The sequence below is a fragment of the Aythya ferina genome, assembly GCF_964211825.1.
Source record: "Aythya ferina genome assembly, chromosome: 3".
Classification (NCBI taxonomy): Eukaryota; Metazoa; Chordata; class Aves; order Anseriformes; family Anatidae; genus Aythya; species Aythya ferina.
In genome coordinates this window covers 23,748,252-23,774,817 of record NC_140298.1, presented here as the reverse complement: position 1 = coordinate 23,774,817, position 26,566 = coordinate 23,748,252, and the positions used below count along the sequence as shown (strand labels likewise).

The 26,566-nt window shown below is 44.1% G+C and overlaps 2 protein-coding genes across 3 annotated transcripts; both read left to right on the top strand.

The window, feature by feature from the left end:
* The first annotated feature begins 225 nt into the window (after positions 1 to 225).
* TRAF5 (TNF receptor associated factor 5) lies at positions 226 to 17,452 on the top strand. Of its 2 annotated transcripts, XM_084512987.1 has the most exons (12): positions 226 to 304; positions 5,813 to 5,957; positions 6,489 to 6,708; positions 8,477 to 8,534; positions 9,845 to 9,946; positions 10,782 to 10,946; positions 11,262 to 11,339; positions 11,713 to 11,787; positions 12,070 to 12,162; positions 12,818 to 12,958; positions 13,469 to 13,637; positions 14,122 to 17,452. In XM_084512987.1, exons 3-12 carry the CDS (start codon positions 6,494 to 6,496, stop codon positions 14,697 to 14,699), a joined length of 1,674 nt encoding a protein of 557 aa, XP_084369113.1. In that variant the 5' UTR covers positions 226 to 304; positions 5,813 to 5,957; positions 6,489 to 6,493; the 3' UTR covers positions 14,700 to 17,452. The 2 variants fall into 2 exon arrangements, with proteins under 2 accessions (XP_084369113.1, XP_084369114.1); XM_084512988.1 differs by lacking the exon at positions 226 to 304 and having other exon boundaries at positions 5,818 to 5,957; positions 12,818 to 12,946; positions 14,122 to 14,716.
* A 109-nt stretch (positions 17,453 to 17,561) lies between these two features.
* Positions 17,562 to 22,580, top strand: LOC311433655 (uncharacterized protein). The gene is made up of 7 exons (XM_084512989.1): positions 17,562 to 17,850; positions 18,158 to 18,229; positions 18,465 to 18,602; positions 19,397 to 19,449; positions 20,122 to 20,205; positions 20,423 to 20,515; positions 22,021 to 22,580. Exons 1-7 carry the CDS (start codon positions 17,577 to 17,579, stop codon positions 22,069 to 22,071), a joined length of 765 nt encoding a protein of 254 aa, XP_084369115.1. The 5' UTR covers positions 17,562 to 17,576; the 3' UTR covers positions 22,072 to 22,580.
* Positions 22,581 to 26,566: the final 3,986 nt, after the last annotated feature.

The following is a 26,566-nucleotide window of genomic DNA, read 5'->3' as shown; positions in this document are numbered from 1 at the left end:
TGTATCTTGGACAAAAACTGTGAGAAAGGTTCTTAGTAACCTTATGCTTCTCCAGATAGTGAATTCTGCAGCCGCTACATCGATGCTGCAAGGGAAAATACTTTTCAATGGCTTGCTTCTGTCCTAGCTCCTCTGAAACAGTTTTAGCCGTGATCTTTTCAAAGCTACACCAGGGGATTTCCACTCCCTTGCTGTTTTAAATGCTCGTACTGTTATTCTAACCACAAAGCTCAGACTCGTGCGCACTCTCTCTCTGTCTCTCTCTCTCATTTTCTCCCCATTGAGGATCAGCTACAGTTTCCAGGTACAGTCCTACCAAAACGTGTCTTGTTAATGAGGGCAGGAATTTAATACAGTTATAACCTTTTGTCATCCTTAAGTGGCTCTTCAGGTACTAGCTATTGCAGGGGGATGTGTGGGTGCTGTGTGGCTGCCTTAGGAGAAGGCTTCAGAGTCTGAAAGATCTCAGGAACGGCGCCACACCAGCACTGCCGTGCCGAGTGCTGGGCTGTAAGAGCGGTGAGGCTCACTGCATGCCTTCCTGCATGAATTTCTGCTGGTGCTCGGGAGGCTGGTAAAACATCCATGTGTTGATGCAGAAGTGAGTGTCGAATGAAGGAATTGCTCGGTTCTGGGGCACAGTGGTCTGATGGAGAACAACCTGTACAGTATTTTCTTGAGGACCATCAGGGTTTACTGGCTTGAAATGCAGCCACTGGGGGGAAAAAAAAGTGTGTTGTGTTCTCTTTAGCTTTAATATCTAGGTTATAGGGTAGTTTCATTGATTTCTTCTTCTTTTTAATGACTCTTGAATGCGACCTCCAGCAGTGTTAGGAAGAAAATGAATTTCCAGCTGTGAATGCGATTATTTTAAGACAAAAGTCCATATTACTGTAACATAATACTGTGCTGGTTAGATGTAGAGAGATTTATTGGTGATATAAAATTAATGAGTGATTAGGAAGTCCAGGGAAAATAGCAGATGTAGCAAATAAGCAAGCTGGCTGTAAAATGAAAGCTACCTCAGCACCCGATACGGTTCGTTAGTTGTATGGGTGTATTTTTAATTTTTAAAGTGTTATCTCTGTTGTAATCTATGGCTTAAAAATAATGAAGTCACGTTTCTCTTTTTTTTTTTTTTTTTTTTTTTTTTTTTTTTTTTTTTGTAATGCTTTGGGATTTACTGTAATGCTTAAGGAAACTGTACTGCCTTACTCCACTTGGTGAAAATGTGCCTTTGGAGATTAGCAAATTGATGCTTGCTTAGTAAACTTTTATTGTACTTTTAGAATAAGGTAATACTGGAATTTGAATGGGATAATATTGCCTATATACAAATGAAATCAAATTTGATTCTGCTGCCCTCTGCAGCAACATGCTCTGTGGGGCCACAGGCACGTATCCGATAGGAAATGATTGCTGTTGGAAGTACTCTTTTGTGGATACCAGTTGGTCACTGCACTGTGATTTTTAAGCAATTAGGACAATAGCAGGATAGCTTTTGGGGTTGATTTGCTGCCAGGTGAAGAAGGAGTGAGCCCTGCGTATCGGTGGTGAGTCTGTGCTGGATCCTTTTCCTCCATGACCTCGGGGCTGAGGCCACAAGTGGTGCAGCCAGGCTCCTTCTCCATACAGGGACTCTGCAAGCGGGTTTTGTTGTCAGCAGTCAAGACACTGTAACTCTTCCTGGGCTAGGAGGGACAAGGATGATCCAGCAGTGATGTCAGACGGCATCATCTGCTTTTCTTTCTGTGGTTCAATATAATCTGCTGTGCCTTCAATCAGTAAGTATTCTAAATGTGAGTGGACATTAATGGTAGTCCTTTAGCAGACCTGTTCAGATGTGTATGTTAAGAGTTGGGGCATATCTTTGTTGTCCCCAAAATGGATTGTTTTTTGTGGAGAAGCCTTCTATTACTAGTAAATTATATAAATTGGTTTATTTTAATTCAAAAGTTCAGGAGGCAGCTAATCTACCTAGTTTATAAGGCAGCTTGGAGAGGGTCATGTTAAGGTAAGGTATGTTCCCCTCTATCGTTTCTTTGTCAGCTCCCAATGAAGTGAATTGATCTATTTTTGAATTGTTCATCTGAGTGAACTGATGAACTCTAAAGTGAATTGATTTTTACAAAACTTTCCCTGTCATGACCAAGGCAGGCTTCCAGTTCTGGTAGGCCGTATAAGGTGGATAATGTTCAGAGGGAGGGACAGGGCATCCTCTAAGACCTGTCCCTAGCAAGCATCTTGGGGCAAAGGAATAGAGCTGAACCAGAGCTGGAGTGTAGGAATACAGGTGTATAACATTTTTTCATGCCCTATTACATGTATTTCATGGAAGCATGTTACGTAAGGAAGCGATCGCGGTGTTTTTTACTGAGCAATGCCCCAACCCTGGAGCAGAGCTGAGCATTATCCTCCCTCAAACACTGAACCCAGCTGAGACTGTGCTCTCAGCTGGTAGCACCTCTTACTCGCTAGGCAGCAGGACCAAGCATCCAGTTTTCTTGTCCAAGCTTGATGACCAAATCTGTGATAACAATTCACATACTTGCCCTTCTCTGTCTACAAGGCCTGGTAGCACTTGGTGCCTGTGCCTTGGGTCTACAAGTCTGGATGTTTCAGTACAACAGCCAGCTGCAGTGGCTGATGTGCTCGTAGCTCAAGTGGCAATGCGATAACCTCTCTTGGGAACTTACTCTCACGTGAGAGAAAACAGGAAAAACATACTTTCTTAAAAAAGAACTACCACATTATAGGGGTGTTTTTCTCTGTGTGCAGTAGGTACATGGCTAAAAAAATGTTAATCTCTCAGTGACAGTTCAATATCAGTGCTGCACACTGTGTCTTCTCCTTTCTGACTGCTGGTGACGTGGATAGGCAACATCACTGCTGGGGGGAACTGCTTTAATGTGGGTTTAGAAATGTTAATATAATGGCCATATGATAGGAAGTCATGCCCATGTTGATTTTTCTTCCTTTGTTCTGTGTGTCTTACTCCATTTCTGAACAGCAAGATATGCCAAGTGTGGACCATTTTTCCAGAAACGTTTGGCCTTCACCTGGTGTGGTGGTAGTTAAAACTGGATAGCCCCCAATTAAGAACTTGCATTTGTGTTATGAAATTTCTCCATCTTGGATTATTTCCAGTGAGATTAAAGCATCCGCGTGCAACACAGTTACACATAAAAGTTGTTCCAGAAGCATTTTACGTATTGTGCTGTTGGTGTAGGTAGGGCTGGGATGCTGAAATGACATGGGGGCATTTGTGAATTGATCTATTTGTGAATTGTTCATCAGCTTTGTGCTGTGCTGCCATTCAGCTCCCACCCTTTGGTACATCTTCGCAGGACTTGGGCCTAAGTGATTCAAACCACTTCTCTAACATGGGGTCAAAGCTAATTCTGATCATTTTGTCATATAGAGATCCAATTTTGACATGTAGGTTTTCAGTGCCTATAGATTGTTTCATTTTTGGGGGTGCTTTTGCACTGGGGTCGCAATGAAAATCTCTCTGCAGCTTTGTGGTGCGTGGCTGCTGCAAGAGCATCGCCATGCAGCACGGGCCTGCCAGTGCCGCGTATTTTCAAACGATACTGCACTTCACACACACACTAGAAAAACTCGCCACATATGCAAAGAGAGGATGCTTTTGCTTTGTTCGCGGCCGTGAGCAGGCAGAAGTGAAAGCACACCTCAGCTCCAGCGTGGGCCGGGCAGTGGCGTAAGCAGGAAGCTGATTCAGTCAACCAGCGGCGGGCACACACGCGCAAAATGTGCTTTTTTCCCCGATGGTTTCCCACTGGTTTCAGCTCAAAGAGAACAGGCGCAGGCTGGGAGGGGAAGAAGGGCTTCTACAGACAGCCCGGAGCTGCTGTGGTGGTGGTGGGGATGCATCACACTGAGTGTTGGCTGGCGGCGGGTCTGTCACCCAGGCGTCACCTCAGCCTTCCTCAGGGCTCACCTAGTCCAGTGCACTTGGCTTTGGCATGTGGCAAAAGGTGCCCCTTTTCTGAGGTATGCCCAACATTGCTCGGTCCCAGCCCTGTGGAAGAGCCGACCCAGGGCTGAAGGATTGTGCTAGGTAATGGCAGGAAGGCACTGGGCCATCAAGGGGCTGAGGCCGCACTGGAGTCCTTAGTGGAGCCAAGGCATGTCGTATGGCCCATTTTCACACAAAAGTGCCCTGCATGGCCTGTTTCCTCACAAAAATGTCCCATGTGGCCTGTTCCCTCACAGAAACACCTCCTGTGGCCTCTTTCCTCACAAAAATGGCCACCAACCCTACAGCAGTCATAAAACAGCTGGCAGCAATGGTAAATGTCCTGAGTTGTCAGGGTGTGGATGGGTCTTGGGGCAGACCCTTAAAGGCAAAAGTTGATAATTGTGGGGTGGGTTTTTTTGGTATGCTTTTTACACAGTGCAGCATCAACTTGCTAAGTCCATAACGCTGGATAATGCAAGTCCTGGAGTGTGATAGGACTGGAGAAATTGGGTGTTACTTAAACAGGAAGGGACATTTGTAACCAAGAGGAGGGAAATGTGTTTTGGGGTTCCCGCTGAGCAGTGGGTTCATAGCAGATTTGCCTGCAGATGGCTCATGCTGCACTGGTCACTGTGGCCATCACTCACCTTCCATGGAGGCCCCCGCCGCTGGGCTGAGGCGTGAGGCTGGTAAGCCCTTTAGGCTGCTCCTTCAGGTCCCTGCTGGGCATGAGGAAAATCAAATCGCTCCTTAGTAAGCACCAGAGGAATGGAAACCCTGTTTTTAAGAGGAGGAAGGGTCAGACGACATGATCAGTGCTGACTGACAACCCTGACCTCCTGTCCTGCAGGCTGGTGGGTGGGCGCCCCACAGAGCCTACAGGGAGTCGCGGCTCTCTACCTTAAGGATCTCCTTCGAAGAGTGGGATTTCGAAGCAGCAAAGAAAATGCACATTGCTTTCTGAGCCCCAGGAGATGTTTGAGCTCCATGCTGCACTGCACTCATCGCTGCTTTCTAAGGCCAACAGCCCACAGCCGAACGCGGCGTGCCAGTGTGTCAGCGCTTGGTGTGCTGCCTCATGCCAGCTGTGGGGTTGCTGATAGTGATGTGCCAGCCCTGCTTCCCCGTTAAAGCAGCATGCACCCTCTGTGACCTTGCGGGAGCTGAGTCAGACCTCTCGGGGAGGTGCTGCTGCCAGTAAAAGTGACTCGAGTGACTGACAGGGAGGGTGATGTGCCCGCAGGGAAGCAGCCTGCTGAAGTGCGGCCACAAAATCGAGCACCTCCCCATGAAGCATCCTGAGAGCCAAAGCTCTGTTGCAGGGTGCCTCAGAGTTCACACAAATAAAAAGCTTCTGCATTGCTATAACCCTACAGGCAGTGCTTTAGATGGAGCGTATGTGTTTTAATTGCCTCATCATAACGCCTGTTCAGAGTGAGTTTTATGCTGTCAGGAATGAGGTGCAGAAACATGAGCCGAAGAGCAAACTCTTGAGTTATGTTTTTTATTTAAGAGGAGGTGGTTGTGGCAGGCACTGCGTGTTTGTACACATCCTGTGAGTATAAATGTCTTCTGAATGCAGAGCTGCAAGAAAGGAAAACCTGAGCAGCTTTAGGTCTTGGGCTGCTTGCAAAAAAGTACTGTGAGATTGAAGGACCAGGGCAAACATTAAGGTTTGTGACTATTAGGACTGGAAACAAATGTTGCTGGTTTTTCCTTTAGAAAACTAACATAGCATTCATCTGCTGTGAGCTTTTATAAATTGAGTGAAAAACTTATGTCACGTTTCTGATTGAAATCTTACTTTTTTTTTTCCATCACATCTTGCAGGCAGGATTAATATAGCCAAGAACTTGCACATAATTAAGTAAATTTTTGAAAAAATAGGAGTATAGTCTACTGCTATGAGTGATCAACTGGAAAAAGAAAGATGTCAAGTTAAGAGGCTTTGACTGCTGTAACACTTAAACTGAAGGTAAAATCTCCTTGCTCCTTTTTTTTTTTTTTTTTTTTTTTTTTTTGTATGTTCCTTGCCTTGAATCACAAAGCTGTCTTCTGCTTGCACCACTGCAGTGAATTCAGAATACCATGTGGGAGGGCTTTACATTAAGTGTAGACTTTCCTGGCAAACCTTAAGGTCATGACTTGGCCTCTGCTTTCCCTGACTACAGCTCTGACTGTTTAATTTTTTGAGACTATCAGCTGCTGCAAAAAGATTAAGGAATTAAGGATTATTTTTACTTTGTTCTGGGGAATAGTTTTCAGATTGTGAAGCTTCTTATAAAGTGTGTTTTAGTGCTTGTCATGTAAATGTTATCTTGTGGTCCTCTGAGCCTTCTGCTGTTCTTCTGTAGTCGATGCCCCATTCCCCTCTGAAATCTGTTGGACCTTTCTGCAAATGGAAACCTGCAGACAGGTTGCAGTCCACTGTAAGCTGTAGCTGAGGTGATGTGACTGACTGTGAGCATTTGACGGGATTCTTCCTGTGTGTGGTTTTTCTGTGCAGCTTCCATGGCCTGTGACGAATTCGCTGGTCTCTCAGGCATCTTCACACGCCAGAACTCTGCCAGTGCTGTTTCTCTGGACTTCGAACCTGATGCTGACTACAAGTTTGTGGAAACCTTAGAGGACCGGTACAAGTGTGCCTACTGCCACCTAGTCCTTCACAATCCCCACCAGACAGGATGTGGTCACCGATTTTGCCAGCAGTGCATTCTTACTCTGCGGTTAGTACAGACTCCTTCTGTATCTACATGCTCCCTGTCCTCCTGTTCTGAACAGAAGTCAGCACCTTTCATAAATCAACAGTAAAAGCCATAATAATAGTAATCATCTGATAATATGTAGGAGTCAGTGGAAACTGCTGAATTTAATGACTGCACACTCAGCTTTTTAAAGGTATCTCTAATGACCTTACATGGTGCTGGTAAGGAATATAGGATTGCTTTGGTAACTACATGAAAGTCAGCATATGGAAACTTTTGATGTAAACTTAAACATTATTGAGAGAGACACCGTCTAGGTCTGCCTTTCTATTATTGTACTATTCAGGTGAATTTTTTTTTGCATTATTGCACATTATTGGTTGGTACTGGTGGTTAGATTAATATTGCTTTCATTTGCTTCCATATCACTTCTTTAAAGAGGACTGGGGCGAGCTAGACTGGATTTTGTATTTCTTGCATTGATTTTTAGAATAGAGTAAAATAGTTCAGTTGGAAGGGACCTTCAAAGACCATCAAGTCCAAGTGCCTGGCCACCTCTGGGCTGCCCAAAAATTAAAGCATGTTACTGAGGGCATTGCCTCGCTGTCTCTTGAGCACTGACAGGCGTGGGGCATCAACCACCTCTCTAGGAAGCTTGTCCCAGTGTCTGACTTTCCCTGAGGGTAAATAAATGTTTCCTCATGCCCCGTCTGGCCTGCCTTGGCCCAGCTCCATGCCATTCCCGTGCATCCTGCCATCGATTCCCAGGAGCAGAGCCCAACACCTCCCTCTGTGTGTCCCCACCTCGGGAAACTGCAGAGAGCAGTGAGGCCGCCCCTCAGCCTCCTCTTCCCCAGACCTGACAGCCCGTGGCCTGCACTGGCAGCTCTGTGGTTTCCTGGGTCTTCTCTCATGCGCAGTTTGCAGACGGGTGTAGTGCTGGCTGCCAGTCAGCAGGGACCTCCCCAGGCTGCCCCCACCTTTGGTAAATTGTTGAGGGGGCTCCAGCTGTAGCGTCCACTAACTCCTGCAGCTCTCTGAAGCAAATCCTGTCAGGCCCCAGGGACTTACGAATGCCAAGCTGATACAGCTCTAGGCTTATAATTTTGTGACCACAGATGGAAAGTCACTGCTCCCCCAGTCATGATCCTCCAACTCTAAAGTCCAAGCTGCCCAAGATCGCTCATTGCTGTTATATAATGAGGCAAAAAAGACATTAAACATTTCTGCCTTTTCATCATCCTCACTTGTTAGGTGGCCACCTGCTTCTAGTACCAGTCCATGTTGCAAGACTGTTTTCTCTTGTATTCTGTACTACCTGGCACTTGTGCAAAAGCCCAAATGCTTTTTTGAACATTGAAGGTATGCCTGGTTTAGCATTCTGCTCTGCAGCTAGTAAATTAACAGGACTGGCTGTGTATTTTTTGGATAGTTTAACAAACTAGAACATTAGTGATTTCACAAACTAAGCATTGCTTTGGTATAAAGCATCTTTTGTGATGCTTTGTAAGAAATGTGTCAACAGACAGAATGAAATCTTGCAATAAGAGATACTTAAATTCAGACTTCAAGGTATGGCTGACCATTTAAAAGGCTTCATAAAAATTGAGGGAAATCCTCCCTTTCACCCTTTGCCGTATCAAAATTCAGCCATTCACATTATGTGAATATTGTGCCTTGCCACTTACATATCTAGTACTGACTTCTGCCAGGCAGATTGTGGTATAGCCTCATTTTGTAAAATAAATGAAATTTTCTGTGGTTTAATGTAACTTTTCTTGTAATCTAGAGAATTGAATGCAGTACCCACCTGTCCTGTCGACAAAGAAACAATAAAAATGCACGAGGTAAGTGGCTGTAGTTGCAGTTGCTTCAGCAGTGACCATCTGCATGGAAAAGCAAGACAGACGAGAACAAGATGGATCTGAGTCTTTTAGTCCTCAGGGGAAGAGTATTTTTTGTCATATGAAACAGTGCTGAGTGCAATTGTATGTTCACTGATGTTCTCTCAGAAAGGAAATCAGGATGTACAGCTAAAGCTTCGTTTTACACCTTGTGTTCTGAACTTATTTCGCTTCTGTCCTCTGTATTCCAGTAAACTGTCAAATAGGTTCACAGTGTTTAAATCTTCTCTAGTCTTTGGATGTTTTTTATAGTGGAGTTTTATATTTTATAGTGAGAGTTTATTGACTTACTTTTTTTATCCCCAAACTTGCTTGGGAATCTTGTTTATTTAATTGCCTTTGATTTTTGACTTGGTTGTAATTTGCTGCCTTGATTATTTCTGTAATATCTAATTAACCCAACAGACTTAATTTGCATTTTGATAACTTCTTGGAAGAAAAGACAAGTTCATATTTCTTATTTTGCAACCAACTGAATATTTGTAGTGGATGCATTTGTTCTTATTTATATGCCAAAGCTTGAAAGTATGCTACATACTTGATCCTGACAAAATGAATTTCCCAGTGAAATTAAATGTTTCCTTCCCCTCTCTCTCTCTTACTCCTCAGACGAAATTGTGACTGTCCATATGATAGTTGCTTTTCACTTGCTATCTTCTACCCTGTGGAAATCTTAATGACATTAGCAGAAGTCAGAGCAGCAGTATAATGCTCTGTATAGGTAGATTTATCTCTAAACAATACTGAAAGTTTGCTCTGGGAGCTTACTTTGCTTCTGCTTACACAACTGGGAACAGTGCTGTTTCTCAGAGCCTATACATGGGGTGTCTGAACATCATTGCTATCCCAAAGGTGCTCTGCACTGCTGGAGCAGTACACACAGCTGACTTGGTCTTCAGGGCATGTAGCTCTGCCCGCTTTCTTCTGCATTCAGGCACTGGTTTTGTAGCTCCTGAGCTACTAATGCTGCAGGCTGAGAGGTAGATTAGCACCTGTGGAATAAATGCATGGGGGAAAATGCTATGTCTGCTAGAAAATTCACAGTATAAGTTTTAATTTGTGTTTTTATAGTATTTTTAATAAGAATTGTCAAGATCCATACTCACAATTATGGAGTCTACACTTGAGCACTTAAAAGCTTTATTACAGGTTTTTTTTTGACATGGACTTTTATCTGTTACCAAGATTTGCTTTTTATATTTTTATAACATCCCATATAACTATATATGAAGACTGGTTTAACTCCTTTACAGGTATTCAGAGACAACTGTTGTAAAAGAGAAGTTCTGAACTTGCATGTGTTCTGCAAAAACTTTCCTGATTGCAATTCAAAAATAATTCTGGGACGATATCAGGTGAGTTTGCTCCATCAAATTTTGAAGCCTTCGGTTTTCATGCAAATTTTGTGTATTATAAGATAAATTTCAGTGATTGTCTTCAGATTTCAGAGTTTTTATAGAAATGTGGTTTAAGTGCATAGACTATCACTTGATATTTGTTACTCACAGTGTATAGCTATGCTTAAAATGTTATGGCTGTAAGCTTATTCCAGTTTTGCCTGCTTGGTTTAATAAGAACCGTTTGCTTTATGTTGCTGTGAATGCATCTATCATTTTGCAAGTTCAGGAGGATCACTGTGAGTCAAATTCTGAGGGTTTTCTATGCAATAGTGAGAAACTAATAATGTGGGAATTTAAATATGATAAAAATAGCAAGGATAACTCACATCAGAATGTCTGTGCAGTGTGATGCAGCATCAGGAAGAGTGACACAAAAGAGATTAGCAGATTGATGCTCAGCGTACCCCCTCTGCCATGCTGCTAAGCAGGGCCTGAGGCCAGGGCAATCCCAGAGCCATGACAGTAAGCCTCACAGCTCCAGCTATCTGAGGAGTGAGCTCTGAGATAGCTTTAGTATATCCACAGTGTCTGTACATAATTTCTGCGCACTTAGGCACAGTGTGATAGTTGATTCAGAAAAACTTGCCAAGATGTACTGGCCACTTTGATCTTTTTGAATGAAAAATAGAAATCAAATACAGGACTAAATTTTGCTTTAGTTTTAAGTTCACACTAGGAAGGAGTGCATGGACTTTTGTTTGTTACCAGACTGCCAAATATTTCTGTGTGTCTGTTGGACAACTGGAGATACAGTGAAACACATTGGGCTTTAACTTGTTATGTGTTGTAGGAGCATCTTCAGCAGTGTTTGTTTGAAAGCCTGCAGTGCACTAACGATGGGTGTTGTGATCAAATCCTTCGGAAAGATCTGAAAGATCACTTGAGTCAGCACTGTAAATTTCGAGAAGAAATGTGTCAGTACTGTAATAAATATGTGATGTTAATTAACATAAAGGTAAGGTTATAAAACATTCCCTGGACTCCGTAGCAAATGTTTTACTTCCTAATAGTTCTGAGTAAAAAGTTTCTAGCACTGCAGTGGGGTTTTATAACTCGTGAAGCAAAATTTGGCTGAGTAGCTGAAGGAGAAAGCATAATAAATCTGCTTTAAATGATACCAATTATTGTTGCTTTCTTAGGAACAGCAATGTGATATGGGGCTTGTACATGCATGTTTATGATTATTTTTTGCATGCCAAATTAATAGCTTCCTTTATGTATACTACTTTACAAAAATGCAAACTGTTGTGTTGTTTTTCTTTTTCCCCAGAATCACGAGAAAGATGACTGTCCTGATTATCCCGTGCCTTGTGTCCAAAACTGCTCACAAATCATTCTGAAAAAGGAGGTACTGGTAGTTCTTCCACATACTGTGATTCAGCAAATTGCACACTACTATGAAAACTGAAACTTGCATCAGAGACGCAAGCATTGGCTTGCACCAATAAATCTTCATCACTCCAAGTATTTTCTTTGTTTGGTCCTGTAACTGATATGTGGCCCACCTGACAAATGAGGAATTTGGTCATGGCAAAGCTCTGGTATTTAGCAGTATGGGAGAGTACCAAGCTCGCTTATTGTCTGAATATTCATTTTCCTCTTTACGTGATCAGTCATGATATTGGCCTTTACTCACCCTTTATGCAAGTATTCAGATTTTATCAGTGCAATAAGTAATTTAATATTTATTTTATTAAGAGTCTTTTTGTTATTATATGCAGATTGAAAAGCATCACACTGTGTGTCCCGAGACTGAAGTAGACTGCCCGTATAAGCAGTATGGCTGTCTTATAAAGGTACTGTTCTGTAAATCTTTGCTTGTTTTGGGGCTGGAATTTGTCTCCCAAACCAATCAGAATAATTAATCAAAATAACCACTTTTTGTTCTTTCACAATCGTTTCTAGTACTGCTACCACCTAAGATGCTACCACATAGAACCAGTACTGCCATTCCCTGATTCCAAAGTCACAGAGGGGATGTTTTAAATGCTTGCATCAATACATTTTTTACCCACCAGCTTCACAAATCTGTTCATCTGATTATTTTATTCTTTCACTTCTTCCTCTGCCTCACTAAGGTTAAAAGAGGGAAACTTGCTGAACATGAAAATGGTGCCCTGAGGGAACACATGCTGCAGATTTTGGACAAGAACTCTAGATTGGAAGAACAGGTAACTCTTATTTAATGAGCATTCTTCAACAGTCCTTGGCTGCTTGGAGGACGATACGAGATTTTGCATTTGTTGCCTGTTTTAGTTCAAGTATACTTTAAAAGACTGTTTTTATTGTCTTTGCACACCTCAGAAGTCAGAATAAGCTCTTCTAGTGAAGTCAGGCAATTAGATGGAAACCTCTTTGTGCTCAGGCACGTATATTCTCTGGCAGGCACAATGGGAGGCTCATTGCCATTGCTCACCTCATTTGCTTTCAGCCTCTTCTTACAGTTGCCTCAAGGTTTGCAGATAGAGCATTTTAAGGTTTCAGAGGCCAGTCAGATTGCTTTGAACAGGAGCCCTTAGACGCTCAAGTTGTCCCTTCTGTAGAGGAAGTACAGAGCAGTGCAGAGCCTCTTGCCTCAATCCACATTAACACAGTGGCTTAAAAATCTTGCTTTGTAAGCTGGGCAGCAGCTGGGCAGGTTTAAGATGCAGGGATGTTCCGTACTTGCCAGAGCTCATCCACAAAGTTTGAATTATCTAGCTAAGCTGGAGACCTTGCATTATAAACCTTTCTTCTTTTTTTTCTGTACTATCACGTGTGTTTTAATGCAATCCTTGGGTATTTTGTTGTGCCTGGAGTTTTTACTCTGTATTTTTCTGTTTGTAGATATCTGACCTGTACAAGAGCCTGGAATCTAAAGAGATTAAAATCCAGCAGCTTGCAGAGGCTGTTAAAAAGTGTGAGAAAGAATTCAGACAGTTTACACAACTGTTTGGTAAAAATAGCAACTTGATGGTAAGCACGCAGGTGAGACTGATTTTACCTTTTTGGCCGATTGCTTTTTTGCATCCTGAAATATGTGTATCCAGTTGTCATTAATAGCAAGATGATAACAAATACTGCTTCCCAGACATTTCACAAGCCCTTCTTGGTTTGTTGCCATTGCTGTTGTTTTTTACAGTACAGTATTGTCTTCTCCTTTTAACCAATAAAGAAGTCTGGATATCTGATCTCGGCAAAAACACTGAATAAATCCCCATGGCTAGATCATAGGAAATAGGAAGGTGTAAATTTGAATAAGTAGTTGAATGAAGTACTGCAGTGAGAATGGATCTGAATGAGGGATGGTTTCTCAGTCAGCAAACGCCGAGAGAGGGAACATTTGGATACGTTCCTAAGGCAGCAGACTATTGATTGCACATTGTAGCTGGTATTGCTGACATGTTAAAGATTTCTCTATTTCAAATGGAATGGCTGATTTTATGCACGTCTCTTGTCTCTACTTCCCACCCTCTTCCAATGACATTAACTGGGAAGGCTCTTGCCAGTCACCTGGATAAATCTGCACGTCTGGAATCGCAGGTGAAACAGCTAATACAGATGGCAAACCAGCAGCAAAGTAAATTAGACTTGCGACCCCTGTTTGACACAATTGAAAATGTAAAACAGAAGATTGCCCTTATGGAGTCATACGATCAGCGCTTAGGTATGTTGGGACTTCTGTCTCTTTTCTGCGTGGGTTTGGGATTTTTGCTGATGTTGTGGTGGCTAAGTAGAGGCTCTGGTACTGCAGACAGTCAGCTGTGGCTCTTAGCCAGAAATAACTTGCTTATTCTTGCTTTCTAAGACCAACCTGTGGTAGTGTGTGCTCCATCCTCCCACCTTCCCCTACTCCATGGTGTCACCACAGGGCCCAGCTCCTGAATTCCTGAGGCACTGTGATGTGAGCAGTGGTAGTGTCTGCTGTCAGACATTAAATCTGGCTTGCAGTCGTGTTTTACCTTGTTCAATTACCTGCTGCAATTACAATAATAAAAATAATTTTTAAAAGTCAACAGCCACAGTGCTGCTAGCATTAGTTAACAGTCTCTACTCAGTATCATTCTTACATATTGTCAGCTCCAGTCTGGTCACTCTTTGTATCCAGTGTTCTGACCATTTTATTTTACTGAATATTTCTTTTTTTCCAGTTGTTTTGGAAGGTCAGTCCAGCAAACATGATCTCCAAATCAATATTCACAAAGCACAGCTCAATAAAAATGAAGAACGATTTAAGCTTTTGGAAGGCACGTGCTACAGTGGGAAATTAATTTGGAAAATCACGGACTATAAGATGAAGAAAAAAGAAGCAGTGGAAGGCCGTGTGCTCTCTATATTCAGCCAGCCTTTTTACACCAGCCGCTGTGGGTACAGGTTATGTGCGAGAGCATATCTGAATGGGGATGGCTCAGGCAAGGGAACGCACGTCTCGCTTTACTTTGTAGTCATGAGAGGCGAGTTTGACTCACTGTTGCCTTGGCCTTTCAAGCAAAAAGTTACGCTTATGCTGTTGGACCAAAGTGGGAAAAAAAATCACATTGTGGAAAACTTTAGAGCTGACCCCAACAGCAGCAGCTTCAAAAGGCCAGATGGAGAAATGAATATTGCCTCTGGATGCCCGCGCTTTGTGCCGCACACGGTTCTGGAGAACACAAAGAATACCTATGTTAGAGATGACACGCTGTTCTTGAAAGTAGTTGTGGATTTAACTGATCTGGAGGAATTGTGAAAAAAGCACCCAATCAATATGACTGCTTTAATTATTAAGAAATGCTTTCTTTGTGACTACCAGTCATGCAATAGTGAATTGCCACTAGTCGAGCTACTGATATGTTTTGAGGCTTTTGGACTATGTAACAGATAATGAATTGCCAAAGCATCAGCCTTCCCTTTTTTAACCTTTTTTCAGGGCTGCAGTTTCAAGGCAGCTGTAAGTCCAGTGTGATGTGAACATGCATTCAGTCCGGTGCTTTGACCTGTCTTAGTGCCGGCTAGGTGTGAATGCTTGGCTCACATCACAAAACTGGTGTTCTGAGACGAAAATCATCCTGTAAACTCTGCGGAGCCCAAGCAGGCCTGTGGGCTCCTGTCACTCTCACACAACGTGCAAGTGCATTGCACTTGTCTGAAATGGAAACATTTTGACATTAGCGCATTTGAATCAATGTATCATGATCCCTTAATCTCCTGGATTTTTGAAGCAGTGAGAAATGGCTTCAGCCAGACATTTGTCAGGGATCTTGCATTCCTTTTTTGTTGCCATTTTCCTTCAAGGAAGCCCAAAGGAAGATTCCAATGCCTCTTACTTTTCTAGCCTGATATTTCAGCTATATAGGAGGTCACAACAGCTTTGTTAATGTCTTTTCCATTCCTGCCTAGTGCCTTGGGACTGATTTCCATTGGTGATCAACATCCACAGTCCCCACCTGAAGTCAAAAGAAGCCGTATGTGCTTCTCACCTCTCAGGACATGGCCATAAGTGAGGTACTCAGCCAGCCTGCCACCTTTTGGCTGTACTGCCAAGGGAGAACAAATTTCTCTTTTTTGCTTCTTCAGCTGTGCAAAAGAGATGCTTTCTGGCCTACCAGCTCTACAGAAGGCAGGAATAGCTTTGGATATCTGTTAGGGAAAAAGCCCACATAACATGCATTGTTCCCCTCTGCTAGAAATTTAGATGTTTGGGAATGAAGGGGGAAATGGATTAGGGAATGAGACTTGGGATTGAGGTTGCTGTAGGAACACCGTTCTCGCAGGTGGTAGTGCAGCCCTAGCATTTGTTGAAAGGAGAGAGAGCTGCTGAGCAATAACTGCTAGCTGTGAAGCACTTCTGAAGATCTTCATTTTTATCCCAAGTTCCTGCCATATTGCAAGGGAGCGTGTGCATTGTATGCCGTTTATTGGAGACACACTAAAAATGCCAAGATCAGGCACGAAACAACAAATAATGAAGTATTTATGTGCCTTTTTGTAGCCTTTTAGGTGCTTGTAAGAGGGATGTCATTTTGCACACTCGGTCATTTTGCTGTTAGAAGTGACAGAATTTTGTGTCCCTCATCTCTTACAGATCAGGTAATAAAGCATTGAAATGTTATCCATTGCTCCTGCAGTCCAGTGGCAGAGCAAAGCTGAAGCTTTTGAAAGGGATAATATGAAATCACGCTGTGTTTAGAGTAAGACTAAACTAGGCAGGATAAAAATCAAAATGGGGCACAGACTGCAAGGTATAAGGTAGAAAATTCAAGAGGGCAAATGTGGCAAAATCAGAAATGCCTTTTCTGTGCAGAATGTTAATATCGACTGAAATAATACAATTGGGGATTGTCAGTAAGATGAAGTCAAAATACCATATTTTATACCTGGAAGCTCATTGCTAGGCATTTACTTTTCCACACAGTTTCTAAGACGTAATTCAGACTCACGAATTTTCAAATTTGAGGGGTAGGGGAGGAAAAACCTTAGTTATTTGTATGTCCTAGTAAGATAGCGCATCTGGAAACTTTGTTTTCATTTAGATGCTCTTTCTGTTGTACAATGTCAGTACATGCTGGGCCACTGTTGGGGTTTTCAGTGTTCCCAGACAGATGATGAGGACCAAATTTTATTTTTTTTTTACCACCATGACTGACTTTTACAGTCCTTTTTGTCCATACAGCAGAGAGAACTAGTCCTTATGTCCTTAACACTTTGTTACAGAACGAGTAAGCTTGTTTTTAAGATGTTGTGGCATTCTAGGACATCAATTCTGAGCCTCTGATGTGGACTTCACATTGATTGTTACTTTCGTATTTGTCATGTAACTTCCAAAGTGGCACAGCTTGCCTAATAACCACAGATGGAACCATGCCAGCTGCATTTCCTAGGACTCTCCAGTACATGAAGTGTAAAATTAAAGAAATGACAAAGAACATGGAGAACTGGAGCAAGAGGGAAGGGATGCGGTCTGTGTCTGGGCAAATTACCAGTCCCCTCTGCCTCCACCACCCCGAGCGTAAAATGGGGATAATAATACTTGCAGCAGTGTTAGGACCGTTTAAATGTTTGTGAAGAATTTTGAGCATGAGAAGAGCTAAGTATTATTAAAACTCCATTCCTAGCTGTTAGAATTGGTGATGGTGTAGTGATGTGGATACGTGTTTGGTGTGTTGCTGGACACAGTTTGAGAGCATGTTTGGTCGTAGAAAGTTCATACTGCAATCTCTCTACTTACAGTAGGTTTTATTGTTTGTCATGAATATTCCTGTTAAAATTTTGAAGCACAAACAATTCATCCTGGGTGATGGAAACACCCCTTTTGAAATACTGCCTGTTTTATAACGAATTAGTTGAGAAAATCGATTTTTTTAAAGACGACCTTATTTAAACCGGATTGTTTTGTTACAGTGGTTGAGAGTTGTACATTTTAAGATTTTCAGCGATTTTTACTACTTGTACACTGGATTTTAAATTTCATCCCATTCCCAATAAAGAAAAGAAACAACGGTGTGTGAGTGTTTGGGAAGAATTTTTGATGTTGTGTGGAAAAAAAAGACAAAAACCTTCTCAATAATATTGTGCGGAGTAACAGAAGAGCGTATGATATTTCTACGTGGGCACACGGTATGTTTTAATGTATTTATTGACCGTTTGTAACTATTTGAGTGTCTTTTTGTACGCCCTAGGGCTTTTCCGAGCTGGGTGCGGTGCGTGTAGCCCGGCGGCGGGGCCGGGCCGGGCATGGCGGGGCTCGGCGCCGGGCCGGGAGGCGGTGCCGGGCCGGGGAGGGCCGGGCAGGGCCGGGAGCCACCGCCTCCTGCCTCCGGGTCGCCGCTGTAACCCTTCCGGGTCGGCAGCCGAGGTGCCGAGGTGCCGAGGGGCCCGGGGCAGCGCTGCGGCCGCCCCCGGTAAGTGCGGGGCCGGGGCTGGCTCCGTGAGGCGGCGGCGGGGGGGCACCACGAAATGGCGGCGCCCGCGCGCCTCAGCCTCGTCCGCGGCCCCGTCAGGCGCCGGCCGCCTTCGCGGTGGCTGCCCTGGCGTGAAAAAATGATTAAAAATCGCCTCATGTCGGTCGAAGCAGAGCTCGGGCGGCCGGTGCCTGCTGTAGGAGGATGCTTGCCTTAATTTTTGCCTCACGGGGGGGGTGAGGCATGCCCTTTATCCGCAAAGGCTTTTGGAGGTGATGTTACTGAACGTGCTTTTGTCTCGTGCTAGATATGGATAACCAGAAGGATGAGAAAAGCAGGACGCTCTGTGCCACCTCACAGGAAGAGCTGAAAGGCCGGGGTAGGTGCTGTTACCAGCTCTGGTGTCTGTGTTAAGTGTTATCCTTTGTGTCTGCTACCGTGTTTGGCTGTAACATGTACCATAATCACCAGCTAGTGTCAATACCCTGTGGCACACTGGAAGTGGGGGAAACCTCATCAAAATATCTGTTTACTGTGTTAGATTTCTGTAAGAGTCATCTTTGTAGACCATACTTACTAGCAGGCACATCACTGTTGCCTCCTGTCTTCCTAAGGTAAAGAAAAAAGGAAGCGAAAACGTAGTAGAAGCAGATCATCATCCGTTTCATCCACATCATCTTCTAGTACTGCATCCTCTTCTTCTTCCTCCTCATCACGCTCATCGTCAAGGTCGTCTTCTTCAAGTAGCAAAGGTAAGCTACCACTGTGTACACCTGATGTTTACCAGTTTTGACAGCACCCCTGGAAACATTTAAAGCTTATTTTAAATATGGCTAAACCATCACAAAGTGACAACGAGGCTGGAAAAGATATGGGTAAAGTGATAAAATTGGTTAGGTCTATGTTCAGCAGGTAGATGACATTAGGCCAGCATCCCTTATACACTGCTGCAGTCGCTCCATCATTGAAGGCCACCAGCTTGGTCAGGCCAATCTGATTTGGCCCTGGAGAAGTCCTGCTGGGTGTCTCAAATTACTTACTTTTCATATGCCTTCCTTCATATAACCTCCTGGAGGATCTGTTCCATGATCTTCCTGAGCACAGAGGTGAGGCTTTGTTGGAAGACTAGTGGGTTGTTTCACTGTATTTCTAGGTTTACAGTCCCATAGTCAGAGCTGGTGCCTCAAAATCAACTTCCTTACGTCCCAGTCGTAGTGTAATCTTTGCATTTGTGATCAGCTTATAGTATGCATGAGTTTCAGCTTTACAGAAACACTTGAAACAGGAGCTGAGCAAGTAGGAAAAGTTTTTCATTTGCCTTATACTGTGATAATGTTTTCAGGTGATTTTCAGTTTCCATGTTAGACCAGTAAGTGGCAGTAAATTGATGTGTTGCTTTTCTCAGGATTAATTTCAACCAGTATTGATATATTCAGCTGAATTAAAGCATTTTCTTCTTATGTTTTATGTATCTACATCTACATTTATCTGCAAAACCAAATGTTTTTTACAGAATACTAACCCTAGATAGATGTTTTTTTTTCAGATTCTCCTAAGTCTAAATCGAAGAAAAGGAAAAAAGAAAAGCACAATAAAAAGGTAAAGTTTTGCTAACAGTAAGGAGTAATTAACAAACAAGTAGTAATGAGTAGGTAACAAATAGAAATTAGTTCTTTGTGTTTTGGTAACTCTAAATATCGTGTAATGCTTACTGGTTTTGTCTGTGTCTGTGTAAATCTCAAGCACACTTTTAGTGTTAACAGGAGGTGAACTGATTAAGCTGCTGTACACTTGACAGTTTACCAAAGAAGAAATAATTTATGGTGCATTTTAGCAATCATTGCTGGTCCTAGAATTTAGAGTAGTCTCTGAAGAGTAGAAGTGGGGATCTTGATACATGTAACTTCATAGAATTTCTGTCAGAAGAAACTGTTTATAATCAGAGAATAACAGTTTCTGGGTGTTGTAATTTTTCTCTTCTCATTTTTATCTGACCTTCTCAGTGATTTTATTTATTGGATGGTGTATATTAAAAAAAAAAAAAAAAAAAAGAGAGAGAGAGAGAATCAGGGAACATACTGTTTCTGTTTCAAAGGGTTGCCAACTTCTTTGCATTACGTTCTGTGTACTTCACATAGGACTTATTCAGCAGTGATGAGGGTAAGCAGTAGGGGCTGTTTAGACTATCCAGGGCATGAAAAGGCTCTGTGGGTTTCCTTTTTCTGCACTAGCGAATCTGTAAGCACTATGGTATGTGTCTTATACTTACAGAAAAGGAAAAAAGAGAATAAAATGAAAAAAAAGAAAGAAAAGAAGAAAAAGAGAGAGAAGACAGGACCTGTCCAGCTTTCTAAGGTATGCTTGTTTGTCAAAATTCCCATTGTGTCTCTCATTTAAACAATGTCATGTCAGAAAAATGTTTTTAACAGCACCGATTTTGTCATAAACAAATAGAAATGTATCCCTGTTTTTTAGACATTTAGGAAGTATAAAAGATTATTGTCTAATTTTCTTTAAGATATGTAACATGACAAGAGAAAGCTTTTTTTCCTCCTGTTTGATCTCATTTTAGTTCTTCAAAAACAAAAAGAAGAATGAAAACTACAGCATGATAACTGGAAAGAAAATTAAGATGAAAATAAAGAAAACTAAGAAGGATAAAGAGGTAATACTTAAAACAGTCTGCGTATCCCTAATGGAAAATATAATCTCTTTTCATATTTTTCTAACAGTACTCTTTAGTAGAGGAGTAGGTTTTACAGGTTATAAATTGGGTATAGCATTTAATGTGGCTGTGATGCCACCTGAGAAAGGTAAATGCATTCTTTTGGCAAGTTTTGTTAAATGTGTGGTCTTGGACTACTCAGGCATGAGTAGATAAACCCAAGGATGCTCACGCAGGTTCTCAGAATTTTAGTCCATAAGATTTAGATTATTTGGACCTTTCCATGTTGATTTAGCTTCTACTGTTTTTGGTCATACTCTGCTTTTTCCAGTCTCCTGTGATCAAATGTGGCAATTCCTGCTTTACTCTGTTCTTTTTAATGAGTGTGAGAATAGCCCTTATCTACAGAGGAAGAAAAAAAGATGGTAGTATCCAAACCAAGTGCTCGTGCATTCTCTCAGAGCGGTCAGGTGTTTCTGCTGAGATAACCAAGGCACTAGATACCAGGAATTGGTTGCATTTGCTGCTATTGCTATGGGTGTTTAAACTCAGCATTTAAACATTGCCACTCTTTGCAGCAATGTCCATACCTTAGAGTGATCTGCAGAGGGCTTCTATACGAGTCAATATGTTGACTTAGTTAAAAAGCTAAAAAAGTGATACTTTGCTGAGATGTCCCGTTCGGTGGGTACCAACTTAGCCATAACTGTTTGTTCTATAGTTACCAAAACAGGCCTGAGCGTTCCAAGGTGGATTTGATCAAAAGTACATTATCTGCTTTTTGTGGCAGTAAGGTTTACCTTAAATTATGCTGAATGCTTACTAGCCTTCTCCCAGTAACCTGCTTGCTTCGGTGTTTGCTGTCAAATATTTGGCACTGATCTTTTTTTGTTTAGTGGCCCTAGTTATGAACATGCAGAATTGAACAATACCCGTTACTCACAATATTTTAAGAATTAATGAATGTTTCATAAACTGTGATTTTAAAAACACTGGAAACTAAGTGTTCAGTTTAGGCTGTCTCTCACGTAAAGCAAGAACCGAAGTTCCTGGTTCCTTTTCTGTTGTGCTACAAGCTGCTGCTTATGCACAGAGAAAACGATACTTCCCAGAACACAAGGCTTGCTGTGTGTGCAGCGAAAGTTGCTTCAGGCAGCAGAAATTGCATCTGTTCTGCTTGCGAGTTCCCTCCTGAGCGGGCTGTGAGCTACGTGATGGCAACCCAGTGGAGCCTCCACAGGGAGCCACTCTAGAAAATACATCATGAGATAGCAGCGGTGACAGCTTGGCTCCTAAAGTCTCTCTCCTGAGTTACCCATTGCCTTGCGCTTCCTCCAGGCACTCACAGCGATCTGGGAGATGGTAAAACCCTGGTGTTTGGATGTGGTAGCATTTGCTGTGCAGGGTGCCAGCGTGTGAAGGCCCTGCAGAAAACAGGGTTGTGCAACCTTGGCCTGCTGAGTACAGGGCTGTTGATCTGCTGCCTCTGCTTTTCTGCCCTGCAGAGAGATCGGAACCGCGCAGAGCTGCTTGAATTTCTGAACTCTGCCTTGTAAGGGGAAGAGTGCGGCCCGAGGACTTGTACATACACCAAGCCAGCGATCGTCATGCCTAGCAAAACACTAGCGGGAAACTCAGGGAAAAGGACGCCGAGCTCGACAAGACCAGACAGACTCTCCTGCTGTGCAGACAATCAGGATGTCCTTTTTTAACAGCAACACGAAGAGTGACTGGTAACCTCTTAATGAAGAGCCGTGTCCTCCTTTTGAGATCCTAAGGTAATAGCCAGGCTGTGGTGGTTTAGAAGAGCCTAAGAGCGTGTCACTGACGATGATGAGAAGTGGCACGCTGAGGTCCAATAATGTAATTTCTATCATAACTGCATGCAGAACACACTTTTAATTTCAAATGTCTTAATGTTTCTAGTCGCTTAAACAAAGCAGAGTATTTGTAAATGTCTATTTGAAAGATCAGACATTTCTATATGTATATTTTTTCCAGTAGTGGTTTTACTTGTCCTGAAGAGCAGGTTGATCTTTGTAAATAGAACATCCTTTTACATAAATGATTTTTTGACAGTTCATTCATTAATATATTCTTTCAGTGTGAGATATGGACAGTTTTATTACTCTTTGTCACTAGAAAGAGTCAACAGTAAAATATTCTGGAGCAGTAATGGTAGCTGAATAATTTTTACCCCAAATTCGAAGCAGGAAAGGTTTTTGGTTCTGTTTATCCAGATCAGCTGTTCAAAGGCAGCACAAGCTCTCAGTAGGTAGTTTACTCCCGTGTCTGGAGTTGCAGTTCCTAGAGCTAAACAGCCTGGAGATCTCGCCTGCCTTTCTGATCCGGTATCAAATCTTCCTCTGTGTGAAGAGCTGCCAGGCACACCCCACATGCCTTTATTGAAGGGACAGAGAAAGAGCTGCAGGAACAGTGCCGAGGCAGGCAGTGACGGTGACCGTCCAGGTGTGCTGCTGCTCGTGGTGAGAGTGAGCCAGGTCTGGGTGTGCAGCAGGAGCACAGTCCACAATTTGGGTGCACTTTTGTGTTAGTCTCGATAGTCTCAGTGCTCTCTTCCCTCCCAAGCCCTGGCAGGAGGCCTTGTGTACGTAACCCGGCTGTGGGAACTCCACGGGAATTGCCTGTGTAGCCCGCACTCCTCAGGAGCTGCGGTTTGGGTGTGCTTAGAAAAAGGAGTCGGGGCAGGGGGGGGTTGACACGAGTACCAGGCGTGCGGTGGGCAGAGTGAGGGGAGTTCGTTACAGAGGAAGCAAGTAGAAAACTCACTGAGCCTGTGTCTAGCGTGGTGTTCTGAGGAAATCTGAAGATTTGTGCCGTTGCTCAAGTTTTAACTTTTTAATTTGAGTAGTGAAACCTTCTGGAGATGCTGGAATCTTGTCTTTCCCATCAATTTTTTTGTTGTGGAACATTTAGCAGTTGTTTCAGAGAGGTAACTCTGTAGAGACTAAAGCCCTGATTCAGCAGAGTGAGTCCTTTCATCCTTCTGAAAATAAAACATGAAAACGCATAGGTAAGAACTGGAGTTTCCTTGACTTTCAACGTAGTGATGGAAGCATTTTTGGAAGCAATGTTCGGAAATGTCTGTAGGGAAAAACAAAAGAATCCAACTCCACCTTAGCTTCATGGGGACTGTGCTTTGATTCATGCTACTTCTGCTATTTTCTAGGGATGCCAAAGCATCATACCAAGATAAGCAGCTCTTATCTTCTGACCTCTCCTAATGAGGTCAATTCCAAAAAATACTCTAATATCCTCGTCATTCTATAGGTTATATTATATGTAAAGACAGTTCCGTTTTCTGAGAATTTAGGAGAAAAGAATGTAGAGATTTGGAAGATAGTCAGAAAGAGGAAATGCTGAGATCTCACTTGGTAAAGAACTGCACTGACTGGAGGCCTGGGACTTACTTGAAATAATCTGCTTTTCGTGTAACTTCTTAGTAGCGCTTCAGATTCCCGCTGTGGCAGCTGAGCCAGCTGTGAAGGTTACGGCAGCAAGGAAACAGCTGCGGAGGAATCTGGTGAGGTACAGATCTAGAGATCTGCGTGAGGGAGCCGTGCAGCGGCGTGGGATGCTGACCTGATGTGCAAATGGCAGGCAGACAGCCCTGCCAGTGGGCCTCAGAGCAGTGCTTGTCGTGGGGAGGGCTGGACCAGTGGGAGAGGAATGAGATGGGGCTGGAGGGAGGCTGTGGCTGTCAGAAGTCGTGGAGGGGAGGCAGGGTGGTAAGGAGGGGGGTACTGAGGCTTTCCGGGCTGGACAAGGTGAGATTATAGCTAAAATTTTAAATAATAGGAGTCTTTCAGATATGAAGCCTACATTTCATGTGCGTGACAGTCTTCTCACTCTCCGTGTCCCTGCACCATTTTCCATTCTGGGAGTCATGCAGAACTTGACTGATTTATTTATTTTTACCAGAAATTCCACAAACTGAGTCACTGCTGGGGACAGGGTGGGGGGAGATCACTTCTCTGAAGTGCTGCTGCCGTGCCCTTCCTCCTTGGCTCTGTCCTTTTTAGGTATTCTATCCCATTTACACAGGCAGCACCACTGATGAGACTTGGTGCCTTGGGTCCTGTGCCCCTTGCTTTTAAACCTTTGGTGCTGCCCCCTGGTTGTGTGCTGCAGGCACAGGGGTGTGCTGCCCGGGTGGCTCTCGTCTGTCCCGTGGGGGGGGCTCATTTGGAGCTCCTGGGTGTAGTGAGCAAAGGGGAGGAAACAGGAAAGGACCCTGGTATTCCTAAAGAGATTTGGTGCTTTCAGTTGGAACTAGACTCAACAGTTATCTGGAGAGGGAAGAGCTCAGTTTCATACATTTTCTCTTCTTAGGGAAAACAGGCAAAAACCCAAACATGAAAGGATGCTGGATGCAAGTAACTAAGTGATTCGGCTGGTTCTCATGGGCAGTGCAGTCCCTTGTTACTCGTGTTGACTTCGTGATTTGCCTCAACTTGACTCCTTTGCCTGTGCAAATGCATTGAGAGGTGAAAATGGCACAATGCTGATAAATGCCAGTTTGTCTTGAAAGCTCTTGCCTCCGTCGAGCCAGGGTGCAGCATCCTGCAGCGCAGGGTAGGGCCTGCAGTTGCACCTCTTTGGTGCTGGGAATGGTTCAACTCGGGCAAGCTGCGCTGTTGGCGTGTGCGTGGATGAAAAATTCCTGCTGCAGGAACGTTCGAGTTTCCCGGTCATCCTGAAACATCTCCCTCTGCAGCTGGAAAAACGGGGTGAGCCCTGCGTGCAGGAGAAAACCAACGGTCAGAGAGGCTGAGGTAACTTGTCCCATGGCCACCCCGAAGGCTGGCTGAAGCTGGCGAGGTGCAGGCAGGGCCCTGACCGCCGGATGGAGCTCTGCCTCACGTAGCTGGCAGACGTGGGCCTCCCGGGCTTTGCTGTGCTCATTTGGAAACAGGCTTCCAAAATTCCTCCTCGGCTCGTAAGTCCGGGAGCTTGGCTCTCGTTTGGGCACTCTGCGTGCTTTCTGTTCTGCCCTGCCCTTCGGTCGGGTGCCCTGCTCTGCGGGAACGGGGGCACGCAGGGAAGCTGCTGCCCGTTTCCCCGTTAGGCTCTGCTCGGAGCCTGCCGGCAGGTGGCATTGCCGCCCAGCCGGACTGCCACAAACCGCCTCTGTTTTCCCCTTTGGACATTGGCTTTGCACTTTGGTGTTCTCAAACCCTCTAATTGGCCTGCAAAGAGCTAATTATGTGTTGTTTATAGTGCTGTCCGATGGATTTAGTGCGGTCTTTGTACATTTCCCCCTCTCTGCCGTGCTTTGAACAGAGCACGGCCTGTCCTGCTCCCGAGTACTGGCTGCAGCGGGAGCAAGCTGCCGAGAGGGCCCTGGGAGGGCCGAGTTCTTCAGCACTTGCACTCTGCTCTTCTCCATGAAATAGCATCAGGCTTCAGTGCCAGAATAAAAAAAAACAACAGAAAGAGGAGTATGGCACTGCCATGGTTTGCTGCCCCAGCTGGGTATTTAACCTGTCTTCAGAGTAAATCAGGTGCAATCTGTTGCTTTGGGCAACCCAGTGCTGCTGTGAGCAAGGTTGGGGGAGCAGCTCTTCTCCTCGCCTTCCTGCCCTGTTCCTTAGGGTCTCATCCAGCGACCGGTGTCCCTGTCTGCGAGCGCAGAGAGCAGCTGGTGGCTGGGAGACGTGGGCTCGGGGCCGGCACGGTGCCAGCCGGACACTGGCACGGCTCGCGCGGGCGCAGCGGGAACAAGAGGCCCCTTGTGAGCCGGCCACGCGGAGGGCAGGGCTGGGGGAGACAGGCGCCCTCACCTCGTGGCTCTGCCTGGCACGGGTGGGTGTGACCGAGCGAGGCTTGGCAGCCCCTCCTCTGTCACAAAAACGAGCTGACCCTGCAGCCCCCTGCGTCTGGAGGGATTTGGGGGCCAAAACAAGGGCCAGTTGTTGTGTGGGGGAAATGCTTCCTCCCGTTTAACACACAGAGCCCTGAGCCACCTGCTGATGCTGCGGGGTTGGTCTCTGGGGTGGGGTACAAGCCCAATAGGAGTGACTTGACTCA